Below are 24,564 nucleotides of genomic sequence, written 5' to 3'. Positions count from 1 at the left end.
AAGTGTGTGTGTGTGTGTGTGTGTGTGTGTGTGTGTGTGTAAATTATTTAGGAAAAAAGTCCCAATTTAATATGAACTGTCGAGAAAATTGAAAAGTAGTCGGATAGAAATTAGTATTAGATCAATATCTTATATAGCACATTCAACAATAATTTAAATGGATATGTGGCCTTAAAGATCACACTATTAAAAATAATAGAATTGAAAATCATATATTTTTCATAGATATAGGATATTTATTCTTAACCAAAAAAGGAACAGAAGCAAAATTACAAAAAATAAAAGACAAGTTTGATTACATGAAATCAAAAAGCTTCTATACAAACAAACAAAAAAAAAATATATATATATATATAGAGAGAGAGAGAGAGAGACTAAAAAGCGAGGAATGGCCAAACTAATTATGGTATATGAATGTAATGGAATATTATTGTGCTATAAGAAACAATGAAACAACAAACAAAAAAAAGCATGGAAGGACTTCCATTAACTGATGCAAAGTAAATAGTACTAGGAAAACAAAATATACAACTATGGCAATGCAAATGAAAAATTGCATAAAACAATCAAAACTCAATTTTGGAAATTTACAAAGTAGAAATGAGCCATTGCAGGATTAAGAGACCCATAGGTATGGAACACTGAATATATTTTCAAAGTTTTTCATTATATTCATTGGTTTTGCTAATTGTTTCCCCTTCCTTATTAAAAAAAAATCTAATTTTTTAAAATAAGGAATGATTTTATTAAGCAGTGGAAAGAGAAAGAAACATAGGGAGTGATTTAAGAAATTTAAAAATAAAATGTATTTTTTTAGAAATTCACAATAGATTAAAAATGACTTTAGAATAAAATATTCTTCTGAGCCTTTGAAAAGAAAACTAGTTAGATCTTTCACTCAAGTGAGATCAAGGACTTCAAACCAAAGGACTGTTTTAATACTGTTTTGTAACTATGAGAAAGGAGAGAAAAGGGATTAAAATGGAATCTTAGTCTGCTTCTAAATCTGGGAAGGTAGGATGTAACCCAATTCTAAAAGGCTTTAAATGCCAAGCAAAGTTTATATCTGATCCTAGAGGTAACAGGAACACTACAGCAGATTTCTGAACAGGCCAAGAATATGGTCAAACCTGTGTTTCAGTAGCTGTGTCAAGTATGGATTAGAATGTGAAGAGACCATAGGCAGCAAAATTTATTAATAGTCTACTACAGTAGTACAGATAAGAGATGATCCAAGTCTAAATTAAGGAACTAGCCAAGAGTATAGAGAAAAGGGAATGGAGATGAGAAATAGAGTTAACAAGACTTGGCATCTATGTATGTGCAGAAAGATAAGGAAGGAATCAAATATGACAAAAGGTTCTAATGCCAGATAACTACTGTCGCCCTTCTCAGAAACAAATTCAGTATATCAGTACTTTAGTAGAAAAGTACATTTTAGTAGAAAACAACGAGTTCTATTTTGAACACACTGAACAAAAGAAAGACAAAGTCCACTGAGGAAAATCTGAAATACTGGACAATTAAACGGTAAATAAAATTTCACAAAGGAAGGTCTGGGTACAGTAACAAGTGAATAAAACATCAGGTTAACTTCCAATTTGCCTTTGAGGTCTCATTCTCTTCCTGAGATCATTCCTCACATGGCTCCTGCCATCAAAGGTAAATCAGAATAAACGAGTTCATTTTCCTGGCTTATTTACTAAAGTTGTGATTAAAACTCTCATGCTGGCCCAGATGTGATCAATAACTTACTTTAGATCAATTAATATTTATAGCATATCTACTAAGTGCAAAAGCTCAATACTTTTTTTACTACTTAATTAAGATCTGACTTTAACCCAGAAATTAATTGCCTACTATTGTAAGGAAATAAAAAACAGTTTCCTTTTTGTCTTTCTGACTTATCCATTTCTCTTCTCCTTTTTCAATTTCCTTCTCTACTATATTCTCATGTCTTCTCACACCAAAAAGGGGAAAATTTGATTTTGCTATTTTAAGAATTAAAGTTACTGTAATCAGAACCTACCTATATGTTTAGCTTTATATGTTACTGGTAAATATGAGCTATTTCACATGCCTCATATAAAAGAAGGAGCAAAAACAGTATGAATATGCTGGATTAAGATGAATAATAAAATCTCTTACCTTTCTGCACTAAATGCTGATTCTGTGTCAATATATATAACAGACCCTTCTAATCCTCCCATAACTGTGGGCAACGTAGTTAAAACACTCATCATCATACAAAACTGGGTTTTGCCACAACCTGATGGACCTGTAACCTGAAGGAAATGTTATTTATATAAATAAGAAAGGAAAAACACGAAAAGAAAACCAACTTTAAAATGTTCTATAAACAAAATTATCTTATAGAGTATAAAGTTTGAGATTTCAAAGATGTTTAATAGATATCCTGGAAAAAAGAAATTCCTTAAGAGTTTAAATATATGCAACAAGAAAATCTTACTTCTATTACAAAATAGTAGACACACCTAACATCACTAAAGGAATCGTGTGTTAGAAATTTGGTAAATAGAGAACATATTAAGGAAGGAAATACAGCAACCAAAAAATAAAAGTAAATTTATTCAAAAATATTTTAATTTTGGAAGGATCCTTATTACTTTCCTCTCTTTTAGAATGTAACGTGCACTTTATAATCATAAAGCCTCTTCAAAATCCCAAATGTTCTATTTCTATATCAACATACTTTGAAGGAAACTAGTGATTTAAACCACCATGAAAAGGCCAGAAATTAGAGTAGATTAGAGGGACAAACAGACCAGTTTGATCAAAATGGAAAGTGGAACAGGCAAGGGAAATAGTTCATGCTGAAACAAGGCAATAGAAGATGAAATGTTGCATGGAAGGAACACAACAAAAGTCAGTTTATCTGGACCAATACATGATATTACACATTATATACAGCAATAATAAGCCTGGAAAGGTGTGAAAAAGGCTTTAAATGCCAAACAGAAAAGCTATTTTGTCCTGGTTGTCATAATGAGTCACTAAAGTTTATCCAGTTATATGGTTATATCTGTGTTCCATCACAGTGGAAGCTTTGTAGATTATGTATTAGAGAAGGGAGATTAGCCTGTACGGGAACCAAAAATCTAACACTCTAAGTGAAAGATGTTGAGAACCTGAAATAATTATGTTATGTAAATGATATTGCAGAGATGATCTAGCTAAACTCAAAGAATGTTGCTATACTCAACATTATTAATGGTGGGGGGAAAAAAATTAGTTGAAGTAAGTTGAGTTGAAGATGTCTACATAATATACCAGTTTGAAACTTCTAACTGGCAGTGGTGCAGTGGATCTACAACTCAACTGAGAGATCAGAGCTAGAATTATAGGTTGGAGAGTCATCTAAACAGAAGTGATGAAGCAACCCTTGAGAACTAATTAAGGCACCAAGAGGAAGCGTGAACTGAATGAGGAGGGCCTAGGAGGCCTGGAACATAGAGAACATCCATAATTAAGGAGTAGAAGAGAGAGAATGATCCCATAAAGGACCTTAGGGAGGCACAGTTAGCAGGGAACCAACAACAACAACAAAGCAGTGTCAGAAAAAAACAGAGACAGAAGTATTCAGGATAGGCAGCCACATGAAGTGCTACAGAGGTCAAGAGCAATAAGAATTAAGAAAAGACTATCAAATTCAACAATTAAGAAATCATTAATATCTTTGTTAAGAATAATATATACAAATTCCTATGCTAAGAGATAAGGCACACTATAAATAAGATAGTTATTGACTTTAAGAAAAATGAGAGGTACACAAATGAATCCCATAAAATATGCAGTCAAAACTTAAAAGTTACCAACTAATTTAATAATTATAAAGCCCTTTGAACTGCATGTTCAACTAGATTTTTAAATAGAGAAAAAAGACAAACAAAGATAAAACAATCTCCTTTATAAAAATGACACAGGGTCGGGGAGGGCTTAAGAAAGAAAATAATTTATCAAGATATATTTATCAAGCCAAGTCATTATTAATCAGAGAAATGCAAATTAAGACAACTCTGAGATACCACTACACACCTGTCAGATTGGCTAGAATGACAGGGAAAGATAATGTGGAATGTTGGAGGGGATGCGGGAAAACAGGGACACTAATACATTGTTGGTGGAATTGTGAACACATCCAGCCATTCTGGAGAGCAATTTAGAACTATGCTCAAAAAGTTATCAAACTGTGCATACCCTTTGATCCAGCAGTGTTACTACTGGGCTTATACCCCAAAGAGATACCAAAGAAAGGAAAGGGGACCTGTATGTGCCAAAATATTTGTGGCAGCCTTGTTTGTAGTGGCCAGAAGCTGGAAACTGAGTGGATGCCCATCACCTTGGAGAATGGTTGAGTAAATTGTGGTATATGAATGTTATGGAATATTATTGTTTGGTAAGAAATGACCAACAGGATGATTTCAGAAAGGCCTGGAGAGACTTACATGAACTGATGCTGAGTGAAATGAGCAGGACCAGGAGATCATTATATACCTCAACAACAATACTATATGATGACCAATTCTGATGGATCTGGCCATCTTCAGCAATGAGATGAACTAAATCAGTTCCAATGGAGCAGTAATGAACTGAACCAGCTATGGCCAGCGAAAGAACTCTGGGAGATGACTAAGAACCATTACATTGAATTCCCAATCCTTCTATTTTTGTCCGCCTGCATTTTGGATTTCCTTCACAGGCTAATTGTACAATATTTCAGAGTCCGATTCTTTTATACAGCAAAATAACTGTTTGGACATGTATACTTATTTTGTATTTAATTTATACTTTAACATATTTAACATGTATTGGTCATTCTGCCATCTGGGGGAGGGGATGGGGGGAAGGAGGGGAAAAATTGGAACAAAAGATTTGGCAATTGTCAATGCTATAAAATTACCCATGCATATAACTTCTAAATAAAAAGCTATTTAAAAAAAAAAAGATATATTTATCAAGTGATTTCCTCTTAAGTCTAATAATAAAACTACAGAAGATAAAGGTCAAGTAACTAGAACAACAAGGTGTTAAACTTGTTTTAAAAAAAAAAAAAGTTCCCATATTGTTTACTCCTTTACAAAATGTTTCGAAGTCTTTAAATCAAAACTGATGTAATTAAAGGGTAGCTAGCCAATGGCCAGCCAAGGTTCAACTACATCCTGCACTGAGGAGCATGATCTCTATGCTGGTCATTGATGTGAAGAGGCAGAAGGAACCAATGAAAACTGACTGATAGTGCACCCTGAGAAAAAGACAAGGGCCATCTGGGAAAGTCCAAGTGTTATACTACGTCGAAAAGAAGTTGATTGGATCCCTAAATTGAGAGCAGCAGCATGAGGTAGCATTAAAGATCAAACTTGGTAATACAACCAATACTGGACAAAATATCAGATAAAAGTGTTTTTCTTTATTAAAGGCAGGGCAGTACTGATATGGGTTCAATCTGAGATAAGGACTATGTTTTATATTATAGATCTGACAGAGTTCTGAATTTCTCCTAATTAATCAAAATCTGGTGAAGAGGATGTATATCTCATTCTGAGCCAAACACACATATCTGAAACAGGTCTCCAAGGTGAAGATTCTCTGAATGTTAGATCACTAAAAGTATGGAAAGTTGGCAAGAAATAAAGGATTTTAATCATTAGTTATGAGAACAACATCTTTTCAATTACACAAAATTCACTCCCTGTATCCCCTGGGCTTTCAGAGGATTGATGAGCTAATATCTGTAAAAAATGCTTTGCAATTCTTGGTGGAAAAGCACACTATACTACAATTTCACTTTAAAACTATAGTCAAGGATTCAAATAATTATGCTTTGTATTTTCCAATTTTATTTTAAAGCACTGTTTAGTATAATTTAGGGAAGAAGGACTTAATATTATGATCTACTTTTCCCCAAGCACACATGAACACAATTTTGGTCAATGTCCTGAGTTTTTTGATATTCAAAAAATCAAGTATTTGATGTTGATCTTTAGACTCAGATACTTTTCAAATGCTCTTCCTTTTTTCATAATCCTAATAATTCATGCTACAATTTTTAAAGATTCATTTAATGAATGAAAAGATTTCATTATCTATAAAGTTAAAATTTTTAAATGGTAATATTAGTTACATGTTGTGGAAATATACTAAGGTATTTCCTACTTTGTTCCCTCTCAAGCCTACATATTACAAAATAATATTAGGCCAATACTTCAGTCTTTGGTCCCATCTAAGTGGAAAACGTTATCTGTAATTTAATCAGTTTCGTGGTTTTAAGTTCTTTTTAATATCCTTGTCAAAGGCCTAACCCTTTTCAAAGGAAAACTAAGACAAAGTCCAAAGAGGAATTCTAATCCGCTTGTAGGTGAAATTAGGGTAATACCTCTCCAAAAGTAGGACTTAGTACTCTCTTTCCCTATGATTTGACCAGATTGGGTAAAATGATCAGAGTAAAAGGAAGAGGTCTTTGATTAATTCAGTTAAAAAAAAAATATTTCTTCAATTCACCTTTGCTAGGGCTGAAAGAAGAAATGATTCAGGATAAAATAAAATTTGGATGATTTTAAGAAACTGATTCTCCAGAGTGCCCCAAAATTAAGTGACTTTTCTTTCTGTTCAGTGTCGAAACTGTTGCTTGGGGTTTATCCCTCAGTTTTATTTTGATTATAGACTTTGTCTTTGTCCTTGAACTTTATAAATTTTAAGTTAGACTTCTGTCCCTTTGTATGTTCATTCTCTAACAATGTTGTTTAGAATTTAAATTTATTTGATTTAATTAATTTGTCTCATGAAGACTTATACTCAAAACACAGAATACAGAATTTTCCTTCTATAGTGTGTACTTACATCCAAACCACAAAATTTCAAGTTTTCATTTCATTTCTAGCTTCAGTATTAATGGCAGTTAAGCAGAGAACGCTTGCCAGGGCTAGAAATGTCTTAAGTCATTTGCTTCCTGGCAACTCAAAACTAAACACAATATTTACATACATACAGAACAAACCAATAAAAATACTATTACCATTATACTCTCAAATTAAATTTAAATGTTCAAGATTAGGAAATACAAAAATTAAGGGGGGGAAAGTGACAAACAATTAGTAATACAGAACTCTCACACATCAGCAAAAAACAAAAAACAGTTAATAGCCAACTCTTAAAGAAAGAAGATTTCCCAATAAGAAAATACAGTTGTCTCTAGTCTAGCTAAACCAAACTAAAAATGTACCCAATGCAGTCATTTTCTTTGCAAGTTATAAGGTATAATGCTTGAGCACCATGTGAAACTTTAAATCTCAATAGGTAAACCCTCTACATTTAAGATGGGGGAGGAACTAAAATGTAATACATTTAACAAAAGTCATATGTGGATTTGGCAATGTGCCAGAATAACACTGCTGAGGAAAATATGAGGTCTGATTATTTGTAATGGAGCGAGGGGGAAACAAACAGAAATCTTTTTTAAACCATATTTTAAAATTATCCAAAGTGCCCCCACCTTCAAAGTTTATTTTCAAAGACACTTCCCCAAACTTCTTTGCAGAAGTGGGATACCTTCAATGTGGAGCAATACATATGACACATCAGGATTTTTTTGACATGATAATTAAATGTAGGTAAACTGGGCTTTTTTCCCCTCCTTTTTATTCTCAATTGTAAGGAATAGATCTCTGGGAGGGGAAAAGGTAACGTGTACAATGAGAAATATAGATGATATCAAAACAAAAGATTTCAATTAAAAATGAACTATTTTAAAATAGCTTTATTCTTTTTTTAACTAATGTTTATTCATTCAGTGGTAGATGCTATAATCACATCTGAAGAACTACAGTAGTCTACCTTTAAAATAACACTAACTTCTCTAAAGTCTAAAAATCAGGAAAAACAAAACAAAAAAATCTAATCCTTAGACAAGACGATCAAGCTGTACCTTGTCATTTTAAAAGCCTACCACTTGAATTACTTTACAACAACAACATGTGGAAAGTGTTATATCTTGGATTCTCTCCACCTACTTTTAGGTCACACTGATAGTTACTAGGATCCTGTAAGTAGGGAGAGATGGGGGAGGGAGAGCATGGAAATGCTGACAACTCACACCACAAGCTACATGCTTAACAAAACCAGAACATGTGTTACAAGAAAAATAAATCAAAAAGCATTTATCAATTGGTAGGCAGATTATTTGTCCTAATATAAAAGAAAAAAAATCTGTCATTAATAGAAGAAAAAAAAAATCTCCCTAAAGTGAGAAAGTCTAGGCGGCACATCCAATGCTCATCAGATCCAGATGCTCTTATAAAACATACCTACCTAGCCAAGGCAAAGTTAGTACTTAGAAGTGGAAAAATTAATAAAGGACACTGTTGCCCAATATATGGAGCAATAAGAAAGGAACTCTCAGAGAAAATGAGTCTTAGTTATTTTCTCTCTAAAACTGCTATATTGCAACATAGATTATATCACTTTCAGGAAAACAGCTGTATTAAATGGGAACATCCTGCTTTTTTTAGGGAAAAGAATGAATGCCAAAATCAGACAGTGACATCCTGCCTCACTCTCTCTACAAAAATAAAACTATTTTGCTAAAAGGAGGTCATGTTATCACCCTTTAAACATAGACCTTAGTGAAATAACAATAACTAGCATGTATATAGAGATTTAAGGTTTGTAGAGCTCTTTATGAATATAGACTGTCCCAAAAGTCACTGTGCAGTCATAAGCTATTAAAGTTTTTAAATTAAATATTCATATTGCTACATAGATATGAACTAATATTTAATATTAAATTTGATGTTGTTATAAATAATTTAAGATAATATTAAATTCTTAATAGTTTAAACTGCACTGAGACTTATGACATAATGTGTACTATCTCATATTACTTTCACATCAACCCTGGGAAGTTAGTTCTTATAATTAATCCATTTGACAGATGAGAAAACAGAAGTAGAAAGAAATTATCTGCCCAGAATCACACTGCTTTTACAAGTGTTTGAAGCTAAATTTTAATTCCAGGTCTAGCTTTCAATCCATTGTGCCTAGTTGCCTGTTAAAAAAAAAAAAAACAAAAAACAAAAACAACATAAAAATGCTGATTCATTTAAAAATATCTAGACAAGAGAATTAAGTATAATACTCATCACATAAAATTTGACTTAACTTCATACCATCATGGAGGTGATGTTGATGTAAATTATAAGGATATTACAACCTCTTTTTGACACTAGTTTCCAACTGTTAGTGAACTCAAACCTAGGTGTTAAAATGGCCTTTATGCAGAGCTACCCACAAACACCACTTAAATACCACTTAAACACCAACTAACTGAAAAAGCAATTGTTTTCCTAGACTTTTCAACTATAAAACTCAAGAGATGAAAATAATCGATCCCTGCTGAACAAATAGCAAGTTTGCTCTCTGAGGAACAAAGTACTCACAGTAAATAGTCCAGGGCTCTACAGTTTTTTAAGCTTCTGTGATCCCTCAAATTTTGTTTCCATGCTTTCCATCTCCTTGTTTTTGTTTGACCTAAATAATATTTATCTCATTCTATTATTATTAATTAAAGCTGTACCTGAATACATAAATGAACCTAGAATATATTCCTAAGACAAAACTGTTAAAGGGGTGAGCCCTTATGATATAACTTCCATAATAGTGTTATTGTTGTTGTTTTTTAATGGCAATTGTGTGGAAAGAAATGCCATAAAAACACTACATTTGGGTATTTAAATTTATTTTCACCCTCTCAATCATCTCAAATGCCTCTTTTTCCTAACTAACTTCCAAGTCTAATATCTCCCTGGAATTTGTGAAATCTAGCTATACTTTTTGGCATCTTAAATTTTCACCAGAAACAAAACTGAATAAACTTCATTTTAACACCTTTACTGATATTTCTGAAATACAGAATTAACCAGGAGAGAAAAATGAATTCATGTCAAGAGACTTAACCGATTAAATAAAATCTTTAAAAGATCTTTTTTCATTTTTTAATAGGAAAAAGATCACAAATAAAAAATATACTTTTTAAAAAACATTATATTCTTCAAGGAGAGGGAGAAGATAAAATAAGCTAATAAAAATTGGGGGAAAATAGTTCTTTCCTAGCTATGAAATTATAATAAAAAGTAAATACATACTAAGGAATGGTGTTAAAGTGATGAAAATTGAAAATATTTTAGTAATGAAATTATAATAAAAAGTTAATAAATACTAGGAAACGCAATAACACTATTTAAATAAGAGCTTCCAGTTTCCCAAGAACTTGATGGGAGATTATTCTCCACTCATCTCACAATCAAAAGTTCCCTTCTAACTACACATAGGGCCACCATTCTAGTTTGGGCCCTAAACAACTATCCTTTAAAGTACCGACATAATTGGTCTGTCTTGTGTTTAAAAAATTCAAAAGAATTTCCAGGTCATTAATCATTTTATTAATCACGCTACCAATAATTAACAAAAGGGTTAGTGGCACTTTGGAATGCCCAAGACCTTTAATGGAAGGCACTCCATTCTTAGATGCCCTTGGAAATTGGGGATGGGGGGGAGAGACAGGGAGTTCCCCAGCATGACAATCAACTCAGATTGGTAAACAAGAAATAAAAGTATGTTATAATAAGAGGAAGATCTACTTTAATGAGGGTCTGGGAGCTCTGACTCTGATTGTGTCATTTACTTACAGACTACCCCCAGGCTTTGGATAAGATTTCATCTCCTAATCAGCTCTGCCCTTCAGAGAACCAAGTTTTGACCTAATCTCCAAATGAGGAAGGAAAAAAGATCCTGAATCTTCCCAAAATTTAGTAATTCAATAATCATTTTTCTGTTTGCATGCAACCATTCCCTTTCCAATATACCTTCCCCATAGCTGTGAATCTGATGATCTGACAATGTCACTTCCCTGCTCAAGAACCTATTATTTGTAAAATAAAATGTAAAACCTCTATTTAGCATGTAGAGTTCTCAGAATCTGGCTTCAAACTGCCTTTCCAAACTGATCTGACCTCCCTTATTCTCATGTAACTAGATTTCAATCAAACTGACTCACTTGCTGTTACCACATATGCCATCTGAGCTACCATCATCGTTACTTTGTGGAGCTTCTCCCCCTATGCCTGAAATGTTTTACTGTCCCTCTGGGGAAGGAGGGAATTATTTCTAAATGGAGAGTTCTGATACTTCATGGAAGAGGTAGTACTTGCTGGATAATTAAGAAATAAAAAGATGTCAGCAAGCAGAGAGGAACAAAGAATCCACTTCAGGCATCTTATGAGAGTGTGGATCAGCTTGTTCTCTTTAAAAGATAAATAATTAAGAATGAAGACAGTACTAAGAAAAGTGTTTATATTTTATCCTACAGGAAAGAAGCTACTAAACATTTTTGGGTAATGGTTTGACATGTTTATGAACTGCTCAAAGCCAGGCATTATGAAGATTTCTTGGGAAGGAATCAATCACAAGTATTTATTAAGTGTCTCCTACATGTTAAGAACTTTGCTAAGTGAAGGGAATACAGAGAAAAAGGTTGGGGGGGGGGAGCGGAACCTATTTCCCAGGAATATATGTTTTATAAGGGGCAGGACATATTCAATTAAATTTTATACAGAATAAATAGGAAGCAATAACTGGGAAGTAGCTAGGTGGCTCAGTAGAGAGAGTGTGGGGCCTAGTGTGCCCAAGTTCAAATCTTGCCTTAGATACTTACTAGCTGTGTAACCCCAGGCACATGCCTTAACCTCTATTTACCTTAATCATCTAGACAAGGAAATGGCAAACCATTCCAGTATCTTTGCCAAAAAACAAAACCAAAAAAACGAAACCACTGACATTACGATTGAGTGAGATATACACAGATATGAAGCTTTCTCAAGAAGTCTATGAGACTAGGCCTAAGTCACAAGATTTCTACTCCCAGAGGTCTGCAGAGCCAGAAGATCAGGTCTTGGGCCCAGGTTGCAGAAAGTCACATCATCTCTAGGTTTAGAGGTCTCTAAAGGCCAAGAACCTAGGTCAGTGCCAGGAAGTGACATGACCCACAGAAAGCAGACAACAGGGTCAGTGAGGATTACTTGCAATGAAAAGGCTTGGATCTTTTGCTATTTAAACAGTTTTCCTGTTTCTGCCTTATCAGATCAGGCACATGTTGGGAACTGAGATGTCTCCCAGGTGTGCTTGGGCACACTTTGTACCTGAGATGTCTCTGATTAGTTAATTTGAGGAGGGGGGTCTAGCACCCCTCCCACACATGATCCATAGGGACATAAAAAGTCAGGCACAATTGGAAAAACAACAACACAGAATACAAAATTCACAAAAGGTGGTTAAACACAAGGTGATTGGGGGAAAGAAGTACCAGCAGTCAGAAGTAATTGTGAAAAGCTTCATACATAATATGATGTTTGGGTTGTATCTTCAAAGAAGAGGAGTGTTCTATGAGACAGAGATGAGGACAGAATGGTTTGCACACCTATGGGAAGAAGGAATTCGTAAGGAACTGTGGAAAAAAAAGTTAATTTTCCTAAACCAAGAAAGTACCAGGAGAGTAATGTATGATGAAGCTATATATGATGAGACCAGATGCAAGTGGCTTTAAAAACTAAAAAAAGTTTGAGAGAATAATGAGAGGTGCAAAAACTAAAAGTTGGAAAAGTGGAAAAGAAGAATAGGTTTGAAAATTATTCACATGATACACCAACTCTGTCATTAGGAGAACCTGAGTTCAAATCTGACTTCAGACACAACCCTTGCTGGCTGTGTGACCCTATGGAACTCCAATTGCCTTGCCCAAAAAAAAAAAAAAAAAAAAAAAAAAAAAGGAAAGGAAAGAAAGAAAGAAAAAGAAATGGGGGAGGAAGAAGTTGTTCATAGAAAATGACAAAATAATAAGCAATTTTGGTCCAATCAAAGAATATCAGTTTATGATCAAGGAAGTGGACTAGTAGGTAATGGTGAATTCAGAGTGTGACCATCCCTGTGTGTGGTTGAGTTGGAAAAGAGAAGGAGATATAATGGGACTGAAACTGAGGAAGTAGGAGGTTAGATTATTTAGGGAAACATCAACCTGAATGTGGAAGTGTACTAAAATAAGGGCAGAAGTTGGAAAAGAGAGAAAAACAGTGAGTCATGTGATAAAGCACCACAAGAAAGAAGGAAAAATGGCCTGAGGCAGGTAGAAAAATTCCATAATCTATATGGGATGAAATCTTTTTGCAAAATGAATTTCATATGAGAAAATATTGATGAATTATGACAGTAAAGAGTCAAAAGTGACAGGTAAGAACAAAAATATTTCAATATGAGTGAAATAAGGATTGAGAAAGATGAGAATGAATAATCAGAAGGTAAAGGATAAGTATAATTTAATTTTAAGATGTAGGAGTTTGCTAACAGTCAAGGTAATAGTAGCAAGCAGATGAATTGGAATGCTCACAGTAAGTAAAGTCCTAAAAGTGGTTAAGTTCAGCAAAAGAAATAGAATAAGAGAAGGGAAAGAAAAAAAAATTTTAAATTGAGAAGGAATAATTTGAACTATTAGTAGAAAAAATGAAGTCAAGTCAAGGAAAATGAAAGAAGAGAATAATAGGAACATGAGGGAGTAGCTCACAAAGTCAAATGATACAGACTTGTTAAAGAAAGATAAGGACTGAGAAGAGTATGATTTCTTTACAGGGATAGCAACACAAGTCTTATTCTCCTGCAGGGAGCTGAAGACTATGGGCAATAATGCATTAGATCCATTTGGAAATTAGCATTGAAGTATGGGAGAATAAAACTGAATGACAATCTGGGAGAAGAACAGAAAGAAAATTTTGCAAGTTTTTATTGTTTTTTAGGATAGGAAAGACTGAGACAATGTGGCACTGGATTTAAAATTGGAAAAACCTCCTTCTGAATTCTGCTTCAGACTCCTCAGTCACCCATCTTCCCAAGGCCCGAGTCTAAAAAACAGGATAACAACAGCATGTATTTCGGAGGGTTATTATTGAAGAAAAAAATGATAATATCTATAAACTTGTTCCTGGCACATGGTAGGTACCATTAACACCAATATTGTTTTTGCTGGTGAAAGATCAAATCATATAATATATATATAGCACTTGAAACCTTAGTGTACTATGTAAATGTTAGCTATTGTTATTTATAGACATGACAGAAGGACCTAGCAGGAGGAGAAACCCAAAGCTAAGAGTAAAACAGTGGCAACAGCATTAGGACACAAGGGAAAGCATTAGCTTTGAAAAAAGAAGAAATCACTCATTTTCAAACAAGAAGAGAAAAGGTACAAATGAATTTTAAAAAAAAAGCTTTTTTTTCTTTTTTGTTAGATAATTGTGGTTAAAGCGATTTGTTCAGGCTCACATAGCTTGTAAAGGTTAAATATTTGAGGCCAGATTTGAACTTGCACTACAGGGCCATTGCTCAATCCGTTGCACCATCTAGCTGCCCTGAAAAAGCATTTATTAAGCACTTAATATGTGTAAAAATTCAAATAGTGTCAAAACTCAAATGGAATCAGATCTCTGTGGGTCTTTTTTTAAACTTTCCTTCTATTGTCCAATTGTTTCAATTGTGTCTGTCTTCATGATCTCATATGGCATTTTCTTGGCAGAGATGCTAGAGTGGTTTGCCATTTTCTTTCTATAAATGAGAAAATGAGGCAAACAGGGTTAAGTAACTTGCTCAGCACACAGCTAGGAAGTGTCTCTAAGGTCAATTTTGAACCTGATTCTTCCAGATTCCAAGGCTGATGCTCTAGCCACTATACCACCTACCTGCTACTCATATTGACTTACAAAACCACAAATTTTTATTATCTATGCTCTATTATATTTTTATATCTCTTGTTAAGCATTTCCCAATTACATTTTAATCTGGTTCAGGCCATACTCCCACATTCATTCATTTGTTTATTTATTTAGGGGGATGTTTGGGTTTTTGAGGGGTTTTTTGGGACTAGGTGAAATGCCTCCATTGCTACATAGCCTTAATCACTGAATGGGTATGGAGTCAGTCAAACATCTTGGCTTAAAAAGTTGATGTCAAAGTCTCCCATTTCACCCAAGGCCCTTTTCCCCTGGACCGAGGCAGCTACGGAGGAGAAAATGAGGGCACAGCCCTCCCTCACTTAATTCCAACTCACCTGCCTGTCATAGCATCACCTCCCTGATGTCTTGGTCCTCTTAGAGAAGGAAGTACAAACAACAAGGTGGGCCATGAGTAACACCTCTAGGTAAAACACTGTACTAAACACTGGAGATATAAATGAAACCAGTAAGACAATTCATGCTTTCAAGGAGCTCCCTTCTAAAAAAGGCTTCCCAAATAGAAGGTTCTAGCTACAATTCAAATACAAAGACCCAGTGACCCTTGAGATTCAACATCAAAACATAATCTTTAATTCCATTGAAAAAACTATATCCAAGAAGGAAAGAGTAAAGACTGAAGGTACAGATGAAAAAAGAGCTCGTGTTAAGTTGACCTTAGTCTTCTCAATAAAGGAGAGAGATAGTGATGTGATCCACTAAGAGACAGCAAAAATGCCAAAGTGCATGTGACCAATTTCTAGGAGACAAATTATAAGGACATCTGCTAGCATATTTTAATATTAGTGACTCAGAGTAAAGTTTCTACCTTATCCTCCCTCAACAACTGAAACACTCCTGCTTATATCCCTTTGGCATCAGATGATGAGATGGTCTCTTCCTTGTCTCAGCTTTTTTCTTGGCATATTTTTACAGAAAGGAGAAACCAAGCAGGGCCTGAAGATGAAAGAGGAGAGGCTGACTAAGAAAACAAGGTTCCAGAGGAGTAGGAAAGGCATGGGATTAAGGGCACCAGTCGAAAAATAGGGTGTTCCTTCTTTGAAGCATTCACAATTTAATTCATGAGATAAAACAAATTTTCATGAAATAATTGATTTTACTAACCCACTTTCATCTTGGCTATTTCCATTTAATTAATGTCTGTGGATTGGATGACTATTGACAAGAAAACAAAAGAGAAAAAAAATATTTCCCTTACCTCTGTGAGTGAGCCACAAGGCACACCTCCATGGAGGGCTTCATCTAAGCTGGTAAGAGTTGTGGCTAAGAAAGCTGAAGAAAGATCAATAGATTTCTCAAATTTCATTCCATAAGCCTAAAGAGCAAAAATATTTAAGTAATAAATAAAGAAAAAAAAAGTTCTTATTCAAATGGTTAATCAAAACCTACAACATTTACTCCATACTTTCATTTTTGCCCTGAAACAGTGTTACCAACTCTAAATCTTACAATTCTCAAAGCTCCAACACTTAACTTTAATATACACATATAGTACTACCAAGCATACAGAAAGCAAATTATTCCACAGCACCGTTTTTATGAGACACTTATGAATGCCCCTACTTGATATTATGAAGTCATTCATTCCAGACAAAAACTTTCCCCTAGTTTTCAATGAAGCTGGGGTGCTCTTGCCTATTTTATGTTAGTTTTTATAGATCTGAATGTGTCAAAAGTACAGAAAATTAACACTTTGGAAAAAAAATTATTAAAAGGTTACCTTCTGATTGATGGCATATTCAAGGTTTGTTCAAGGATAAAAAGAAAAAAAATCCACTCTTTAAATGTAAAGTTCTTCTTAAAAAGAAAAAAAAAACACAGCTTTTTAGCAAACTGCCCTTTCTTTAAAAAAAAAAAAAAATACATCATCATTTCTATAACCTTAGGTAACTGGTGGCACAGTGGCCTGAGTGCTAAGCCCCAGAGTCAAAATCCAACCACAGATACTTTCTAGCTATCTGATCCTAAGTGAATCATTTACCCTTTGTTTGACTCAGTTTCCTCATCTGCAAAATGGGGATAATAAATACGTATCTCCCAGGATTGTTGTGAACATCAAATTGGAGGCCAAGAATTCAAATTTCATTTCCAACTATAGTATTATGACTCTGGGAATTCTACCTCTGTTAGGATGACAGAATTTCACCTCAGGACTTCTTAAAGCAACCCTTATTAAACACTGTTTTTCACCAAAATTTTTCAAAAGACTATAAGCAAGTATAGAAAATAATTAGAAGATGTAAGAGATATAGGAGGAACTACACATGTTAACATATATTGGATTGCTCATTGTCTGAGGGAAGAAGGGAGAGGGAAGGGAAGAGGGGGGAAAACTGGAGTACAGGTTTTGCAGAGCTAAATATTGAAGGCTATATTTGCATGTGTTTTAAAAATAGAAAGTTACTAATTTTTTTTTGCTGAGGCAATTGAGGTTAAGTGATTTGCCCAAGATCACACAGTTAGAAATGTACTAAGTGTCTTTAGTCAGATTTGAACTTAGGTTCTCCTGACTTCAGGGCTGGTGCTCTATCCACTGCACCACCTAGCTGCCCCAAAAGTTACTATTCAAAAAAAAAAAAAAAAAAAAAAGACAACTCTTTAAAAAAAATAATAATAATAATTAGAAGAGCCACAATAAATCTTCATGTGATTTCCATAGAATCTGCATATCTGTACCTATCTTCAATTACTACTACAAGAATGGGACAAGAATTTGCCAGGCACATAAAATCAGCAAATTAGTAAAAACTGAAGCATTTCATCCATTATTGTCAGTAATATGATAGAAAAAAAATTTGTTTCAGATCAATATAGAACAAAAGAAATACAGGACAAAATTTCAAGATTATGTAGCATGCACTTAAATAGGCATTTTGCCATTTAACATAACAAGCCCAGATGTAAACTAGGAAAAAAAAAAACTTTCCTATTGCTCTTACAATCAGCATAACATCCTACACAATATCTACATGTAGATAATTTAGGTTACTATTATACAGAGGACACGTTAGAATTAGAGATTTAATTGTAATTAAATTGCAGAGCCCCAGATTCCCAAGCAATGTAAAAAAAAATTTTTTAATGAAAGTTTATTTAACAACTATTAGAAGAAAAAAAAATTACCTGCTGCCGACATATTTGGGGAGAACATTAATGAGTTGAAATGAAAATTTCACAAGTGGCAGGATTTTTTTTTAATCACCAGAACAATACTATCAGATGCTACCTCATACCACCATATCATTTGCGATGCTCAGCTATGAGCAGTTGGTTCTTTTAAAAAAAATTAATAGAAATGAGGATTAAATTGTTCTAGTCTCCCAGTTTAGCATAAAAACAAGGCCTCAGCTAGTGAGTCTTAAGTGTCTGAGACAGCATTTGAACTCTTCAGGGTTGGTTCCTCTTCACTGCACTATCTAGCTGTCCCAAGTATTAGATTTTCAAAATTGAAATGAAAGTCTCATACCTTTTAAAGAGTAATTATTTTATAAAGCATTTTTATATTGCCATGTGTTGCAAATTATTAAAATACAACCATTACAAGCAAGAGACATGGTTATATACTAAGTAAAAATCAACAGCAAAACAATTAAAATAACTGTCGGATTGTGGCATAGAGAGGACTTAAGCCTCTTGATCAGAAAGTTAAGTCCTCATTAATCATTATTTTGTTAAATGACTTCTTAAAATCATTTTAATTCTACTGCCAATTAATTACCAAAATCAAAAGGAAGCTTACAGTTTGCATTTGAGGGGCACAGGCTCTGCTAACTGTGTAAAGAAGCTCACGGACACCCTGGTAACTCTGGCCAGTCATTTTCATGAGTTCCAATGGGGAAAGACATAGGAAATCCTGTAGAAGCATGCAGAGAACAGTTTAAATTAACATGAATTACAAAGGAAGTTAGAATTTTATGGAAACCCTCTTATGTGAATTATACGTTGATGAGAAAATAACATTCCACATTTATCTTTCACCACAGTACAATCTTAATAAACAAATTCTCTCTTATAATTAAAAGATAAAAATCTATCACCACAATTTATCTAATTGAATTTCCAGGTTTATACATCAGCAGCTTGGAGTCTAAGGAATACAATCCCCTCTAAGAACTCCAGAAGCAATACCCTGTTTAACCACATGTAGAAACATTTTAAACATCTAGAGCTGGGAAACCTTTTAAGTGCCAAGGGCCATTTGGACATTTTTGACATCATTCATGGGCTATGCAAAATTATCAATGTATAGAACTCAAGCACTGGGAGGTTGTTCTACCTAGCTTTCAGCTCATCATTACCTGCCATTGATTACACAAAAGATTTCACAGACTGCCAGATTTTATGATATAGTTGCAAATAAGCACATTGTTCCTTCAACTGTCACATTTACTCATTCTTATTAAACAAACACAGAGTGCTTTAAGGACTTCTGACATGTTTACACACAGAAAAAATTATTAGCTATTAGTTTGATATGGGCTCCTTAGAAATCTAGATGACGATAATCTAACAATTGAGAAAACAAAAATATCTTGCCAAAGAGCCTACCTATTTGACAAAAATTGCTGGGAAAACTGGAAAGCAAGTTAGGAGAAAGTAGGCAAATTGGTATATGACATCAGACATGGCCCCATTTCCCACCCAATTACATTTATTCTGGCTTCCCTACCATACTCCTGGGCTAAGTACTTTCCCAGACAATCCCTACTTTTCAGCTTTCTTTTATTCCACATGCAATGGAGAAGAAAGTGGGGTTGGTGATTTTGCTAGTCCTCATTTAAATCCAACTTATTTGCATGTCATGGCTTCACCTCTCTGATGTCACCAGGATCTTTAAGGACAAAGGATAAACAATAACCTTCTCCCTCATAGATTAGTAAGGTCTTTATCTTAGGCGCTCTTTGCCTAGCACAAAGTAGGCAATCTTAATAAAAATTTAATGACTTTTTTATTATATAAAGTCACATTGTAAGCCACTTGGAGAAATAGGGAATGAGATACCTTTCACAACTATGAAGGGGAAAAAAGGTTTTGTCCAAAAAGGAATAGAAAAAATCATAGGAAATAAAATACAATTGATTCCACAAAAGTGATATTTTTGCACAAAAATAATGCAGTTAGAATTAGAAAGTAACTAGGAAAAATTTTTCGAGCACACTTTTCTGATAAAGGTCTCATATACAAGTTCTATATGGAACTGGTACAGATTTATAAGAACAAAAGCCATTTCCAGTAGATAAATGGTTCACCAATATTCAAAACTGAAGAAATAAACTATCAAAAATCACATAAAAACTCTTCAAATCATGAATGAGAGAAATGAAAATTAAAATAATTCTGAGATTCTGAAATAAACATAGTCAGGGATCCAAGACCCCAAAAACAATGAAAAGTTTTCAGTGAGTGGAAGGAGCATTTATTACATTTCAACAGGAAGTAGGCACTTCCTTATGGAGAAGGAGTACACTAACAGAAGGCACAGCATGCTTTTATTAACAAAACCATTCTCATTTACCCATCTATCATCTCCTAGTCATTCCGGATTGGTTAATATTGCGGTGACTTCTAGCACCTCCCTCTCCGTCTTCTTCACATCCTCCTAGATATTTCCCCCTCCTGAGTCATACATCCCATGTTCAAAAATGGCAGAAAACTCCTCCTATGGGTTCTGTTGGTTAATACGCAATTAACCTATCAAGCATGTTCATTCCCCATCTGCCTTTGCCAAGTCACTGACATATGACTAGTTTGAGCCAGATCAAGGTCTGTGGTAAAATTGTGGTTAAAAAGGATAAAAGAACCCATTTCTGATTGGTTGAATCCAGCTGTTTAGCAATTTTGTTAATTACTTGCAGAATTCTAGTTCTCTATAGAAATTTATTTTGCTATCCCAACCTGGGGCTCCTCTATCTATCATAGGTTCTATGTTATGTCTACCAGCCCAACAAAGACAGAGAGAGACAAAGAAAGAAAGAGAGAAAGAAAATTAAGAAATTGACCAATGTCTGGAAACCCAATTTAGAATTTTGTGGCAAAAATCATTAAACAACATTCTCTCTGACCCAACAATACCACTACTAGGCATATGCATAAAACAGGAGAAAAGAATGCCTATCAACAAAAAAAAAAATTTATAACTTTTTATATATTTGTAGCACTTTCTGGTGTTTCAAAAGATCTTAAAATAAAATAGATTTTTTTGTTTTGGGAAATTTGGGGAATAGGTGAATAAATTAGATGACTAATGAAAGACTTAGCATTTAACAAGAAAACAAAAGTCTCTAAGTGTATCTAAGTACAATGGAACATTATGGCAATATGAGAAATAATGAAAGATATTTAATTCTGAGAAATCTGGGAAGACTTAGATGAACCTGAGATAGAGTGAATTGAGTAAAACCAGAACTATTTATATAATAACTATAACATTATAAATAAAAGCAACATATATTAAGACTTAATAACTAGTCAATGACTTTTAACAATTCCAAACATCATCTGCCAATGAAACACACAGATACAGAATGAATAATACATTTTTAGACACAATCAACACAATTAAATTTTTTATTTGTTTGCTTGATTACATTAATTAGAACCAGTAAGTGGCACAGTGGAGGGACTGCAAGGCCTAAAGTCAGGAAAACTCAACTTCCTGAGTTCAAATCTGTTCTCAGACACTACTGTAACCTGTATGACCCTTAGAAAGTCATTTAACCCTGGTTATCTGTTTTCCTCATCTGTAAAATGAGCTGGAGCATGAATTGGTAAACTATTCCAATACCTTTGCAAAGAATATTCTAAATGGCATCATAGAGTCAGACATGACTGAAACAACTAAACAACAATTAATTTGTTATAAGGAAAATGTTTATGAGGGAGAATAAGAGAGGAATATGTGGGAAATAAAAACAAGTGATGCCAAAAAAAAAAAAAAAAGAAATAAAAGGGCATCAATGAAACATTTTAAAAATATACAGAGAACAAGTTCAGAAAGACACAGTAAAAGTTGTGTCAGTACTTCCACTTTAAATTTAATATCTATTTTAAAAAACAAGCTATGTGTAAGAGTTACAGTGTTGTTTGTACACATGCTTATTTTCCTGTTTTTCTTTATATACAAATGTTTTCAGTGGTGATTTTTCTAATTCATACTAAAACAAATTTTTATATTATCTTTCCATAGGGGTTTCCATGGAAAATGTTAACATAAACATAACTATCTATTTAATTGAAGGCTTGATGATTTATCTTCAATATAAAAAAGAAACTAATAAAATTATAGCACAGAGTGAAAATCTGTCTTTTTCACAAAATCATATTTTTCCAATGTTATTACCATGCACACAAATCCAATGCTCTCACCACACATTTCTAAAGCCATCAGATTCATTCAGGTGGAACAAATAAGCTCATCATCTCCAAAATTGCTCTCAAGAGAAATCAGTCATAATCATATGATTTGCAGATTTCTTATGCAAGGAAGCAAGATAAATAAATAAGACTATAATGGAATCCTGCTGCATAGCAGGATTCAACAAAGTCAATTCAATTGCACAATTTATTAAGCCCTATGGCATGCAAAATTACAAAATACTATATAAAGCTAATATTCTTCAAGGAGAATTAGGAGAACAACATAGAATGTGATGGGGACCTATAAAAGAAACAAAGAGCTCTAGGAAAATCTGTGAAAGAAAAAATATTTCCAGTCAAATGAATCAAGAAAGGTTTCACAATTTAATTGGCAAGTGAGTTGAATTAAGAACAACTGAAGTAGCAGAGACAAGGAGCAAAAGCATTTCAAGTGTTTCTAGGGGGAGGTGGAAGGAAATGAATTTTCTACAAATGCAGAAATGTTGAATTCTGAAAGTTTATTTGTCCAATCAGACAAGGGTGTACAAAGAGCTTTAGGGACAGAAATGTGAACCAGTGACAGTATTCTAGAACTAGGAGAGTTGAGGAATTGTTTCAGTGTTTTCCTGTAAAGAGTCTTTAATGACAATCTTTGTCCATTTGTTTTGTTTTTCAGTCATGTTAAACTCTTCATGACCCCATCTGGGGTTTTCTTTGCAAAGATATTAGAGTGGTTTACCATTTTCTTGTCCTTTTTCTTTTTTTTAACAGACAAGGAAACTGAGACAAATAGGGTTAAGTTTTTGTCCAGGATCACAAAGCTAGTAAGTGTCTAAAGTTATATTTGAACTCCAGAAAAATGAATCTTTCTGACTTGAAGCTGGGGAGTCCACCTAGTTGCCTAATGACAGGCTTAGGAGTTTGTATTTTATCCAGCCAGAAAAAAAATAAAGGGCAGTTTATAGAATAGACTAAAGGCTAGAAGAAAGCAATCATGAGTGACTGAATTAGAGTGGTGGCAGGATGAATGGAGTGAAGGAATGGAAAAGATACTGTGGAATTAAAACTGATGTAAATCTGCAAATGATTAGATGTAATGGAGTGGGAGAGAAGGGAGAAGCAGCAGTTGAAAATGAGTTTATATTTTCTTGCCTGAATAACTGAACAGTAATAATCAGTAGAAATAGACAACTGGGAAGACAGAGCATCTAACAAAGGAATGTGAGGAAATGTGTCTCAGACATTAATTTGAAAGTGTATTTCATTTTACAAAGGTTTTTCCTAAAAGAATATATTCCAGAAAGGAGTGTGTACAAATCAAATTTTTTCAAGTTGTTATATACTATTTTAAATATACCAAAATAGTCTTATTTAAAAATATAGTACGATGAATCCTTTTTGAAAGTCAATTATCACCTAATATATATTTTCTTAAAACTCAAAATTTTACTTCTGTTTGCTTAAAATATTTCTTAAAATTAAAATTAAAGTTTTAGTAAAAATATTTATAAAAAGTCAAAATTTTACCTGACAAGTAACAATCTGATGTCTATTCAACCGGTCACACAGATCCTGTGGTAACCCTACTCGAGTTAATTTCTTGTTGGCCATGCCACCAACTGACCTTAACAAAACATATAAGAAAGGAATAATGCAAATCTATACTACATAAAATAACAGGGAATACACCAAAAAATTTATCCAAGAAAAATTATGCAACTTAATCAAGCTTTTCCACAGTGAAAACAAAGCTGAATTTAAAATAACAGAATTATCACTTTTAATAGACTTGAACTTTCTAAATGTAATAGGATAGGGACAGAGAAGGGGTAACTCATAAAGGTGGTTCCCATCATTATGATTCTATGATTTGTTTTTTTCAAGGATATATAACAGGCTTTGAGCAAGCTTCCCAAACAAGGCATTAACAAGTGATGAGTCATTCTAAGTAAGCACAAACAGGTCATCCAACCAGACAATCAGACAAAACATTCTGAATTACTAAATCTTGATCACTCCAAGTGTTGTGTCAATTTTAGCAAAGGAAATAGTAATGATCTCAATGGCTCTATTCAGGACCACTTCACATTGCAATTAACTTTTTTTTTTTCATTTCTGTACCAGAATCTTCCAGGAAAATTAATACAGCTCAGCTGACAATGGAAGTCAAACTGAAGAAGCAAATTGTGATTTTGTTAATGCCTTGCTAATGTAGTGAACCTCACTGAGCTATCAAAATATTGAAAGTAAAGGCAAGGATTCTTCTCTTTCAGTTGAGGATGGCCCTAAAATATCTTGTGAAGTAAAAGTATCAAGGGTCCTGCACACCAGAAACTGCAGGGTTAAAGTTTGTTTTTTTAAAGTT

General features: G+C 33.7%; 1 protein-coding gene across 1 annotated transcript in view; it reads right to left on the bottom strand.

Moving 5' to 3' along the window:
• Window positions 1-24,037, bottom strand: part of RAD51B (RAD51 paralog B) — a 772,974-nt gene extending 748,937 nt beyond the window's left edge. The window contains exons 1-4 of the mRNA XM_031952787.1: window positions 23,727-24,037; window positions 18,583-18,696; window positions 16,042-16,158; window positions 2,149-2,285 (exon numbers count right to left, since the gene is read on the bottom strand). Of these exons, the coding sequence (XP_031808647.1) occupies window positions 2,149-2,285; window positions 16,042-16,158; window positions 18,583-18,696; window positions 23,727-23,810 (452 nt within the window). The 5' untranslated portion in view covers window positions 23,811-24,037. The remainder of the gene's footprint in view (window positions 1-2,148; window positions 2,286-16,041; window positions 16,159-18,582; window positions 18,697-23,726) is intronic.
• Window positions 24,038-24,564: the final 527 nt, after the last annotated feature.

This window comes from Sarcophilus harrisii, chromosome 2 (genome assembly GCF_902635505.1).
Source record: "Sarcophilus harrisii chromosome 2, mSarHar1.11, whole genome shotgun sequence".
NCBI lineage: Eukaryota > Metazoa > Chordata > Mammalia > Dasyuromorphia > Dasyuridae > Sarcophilus > Sarcophilus harrisii.
This window is presented reverse-complemented; position numbering and strand designations above follow the sequence as displayed.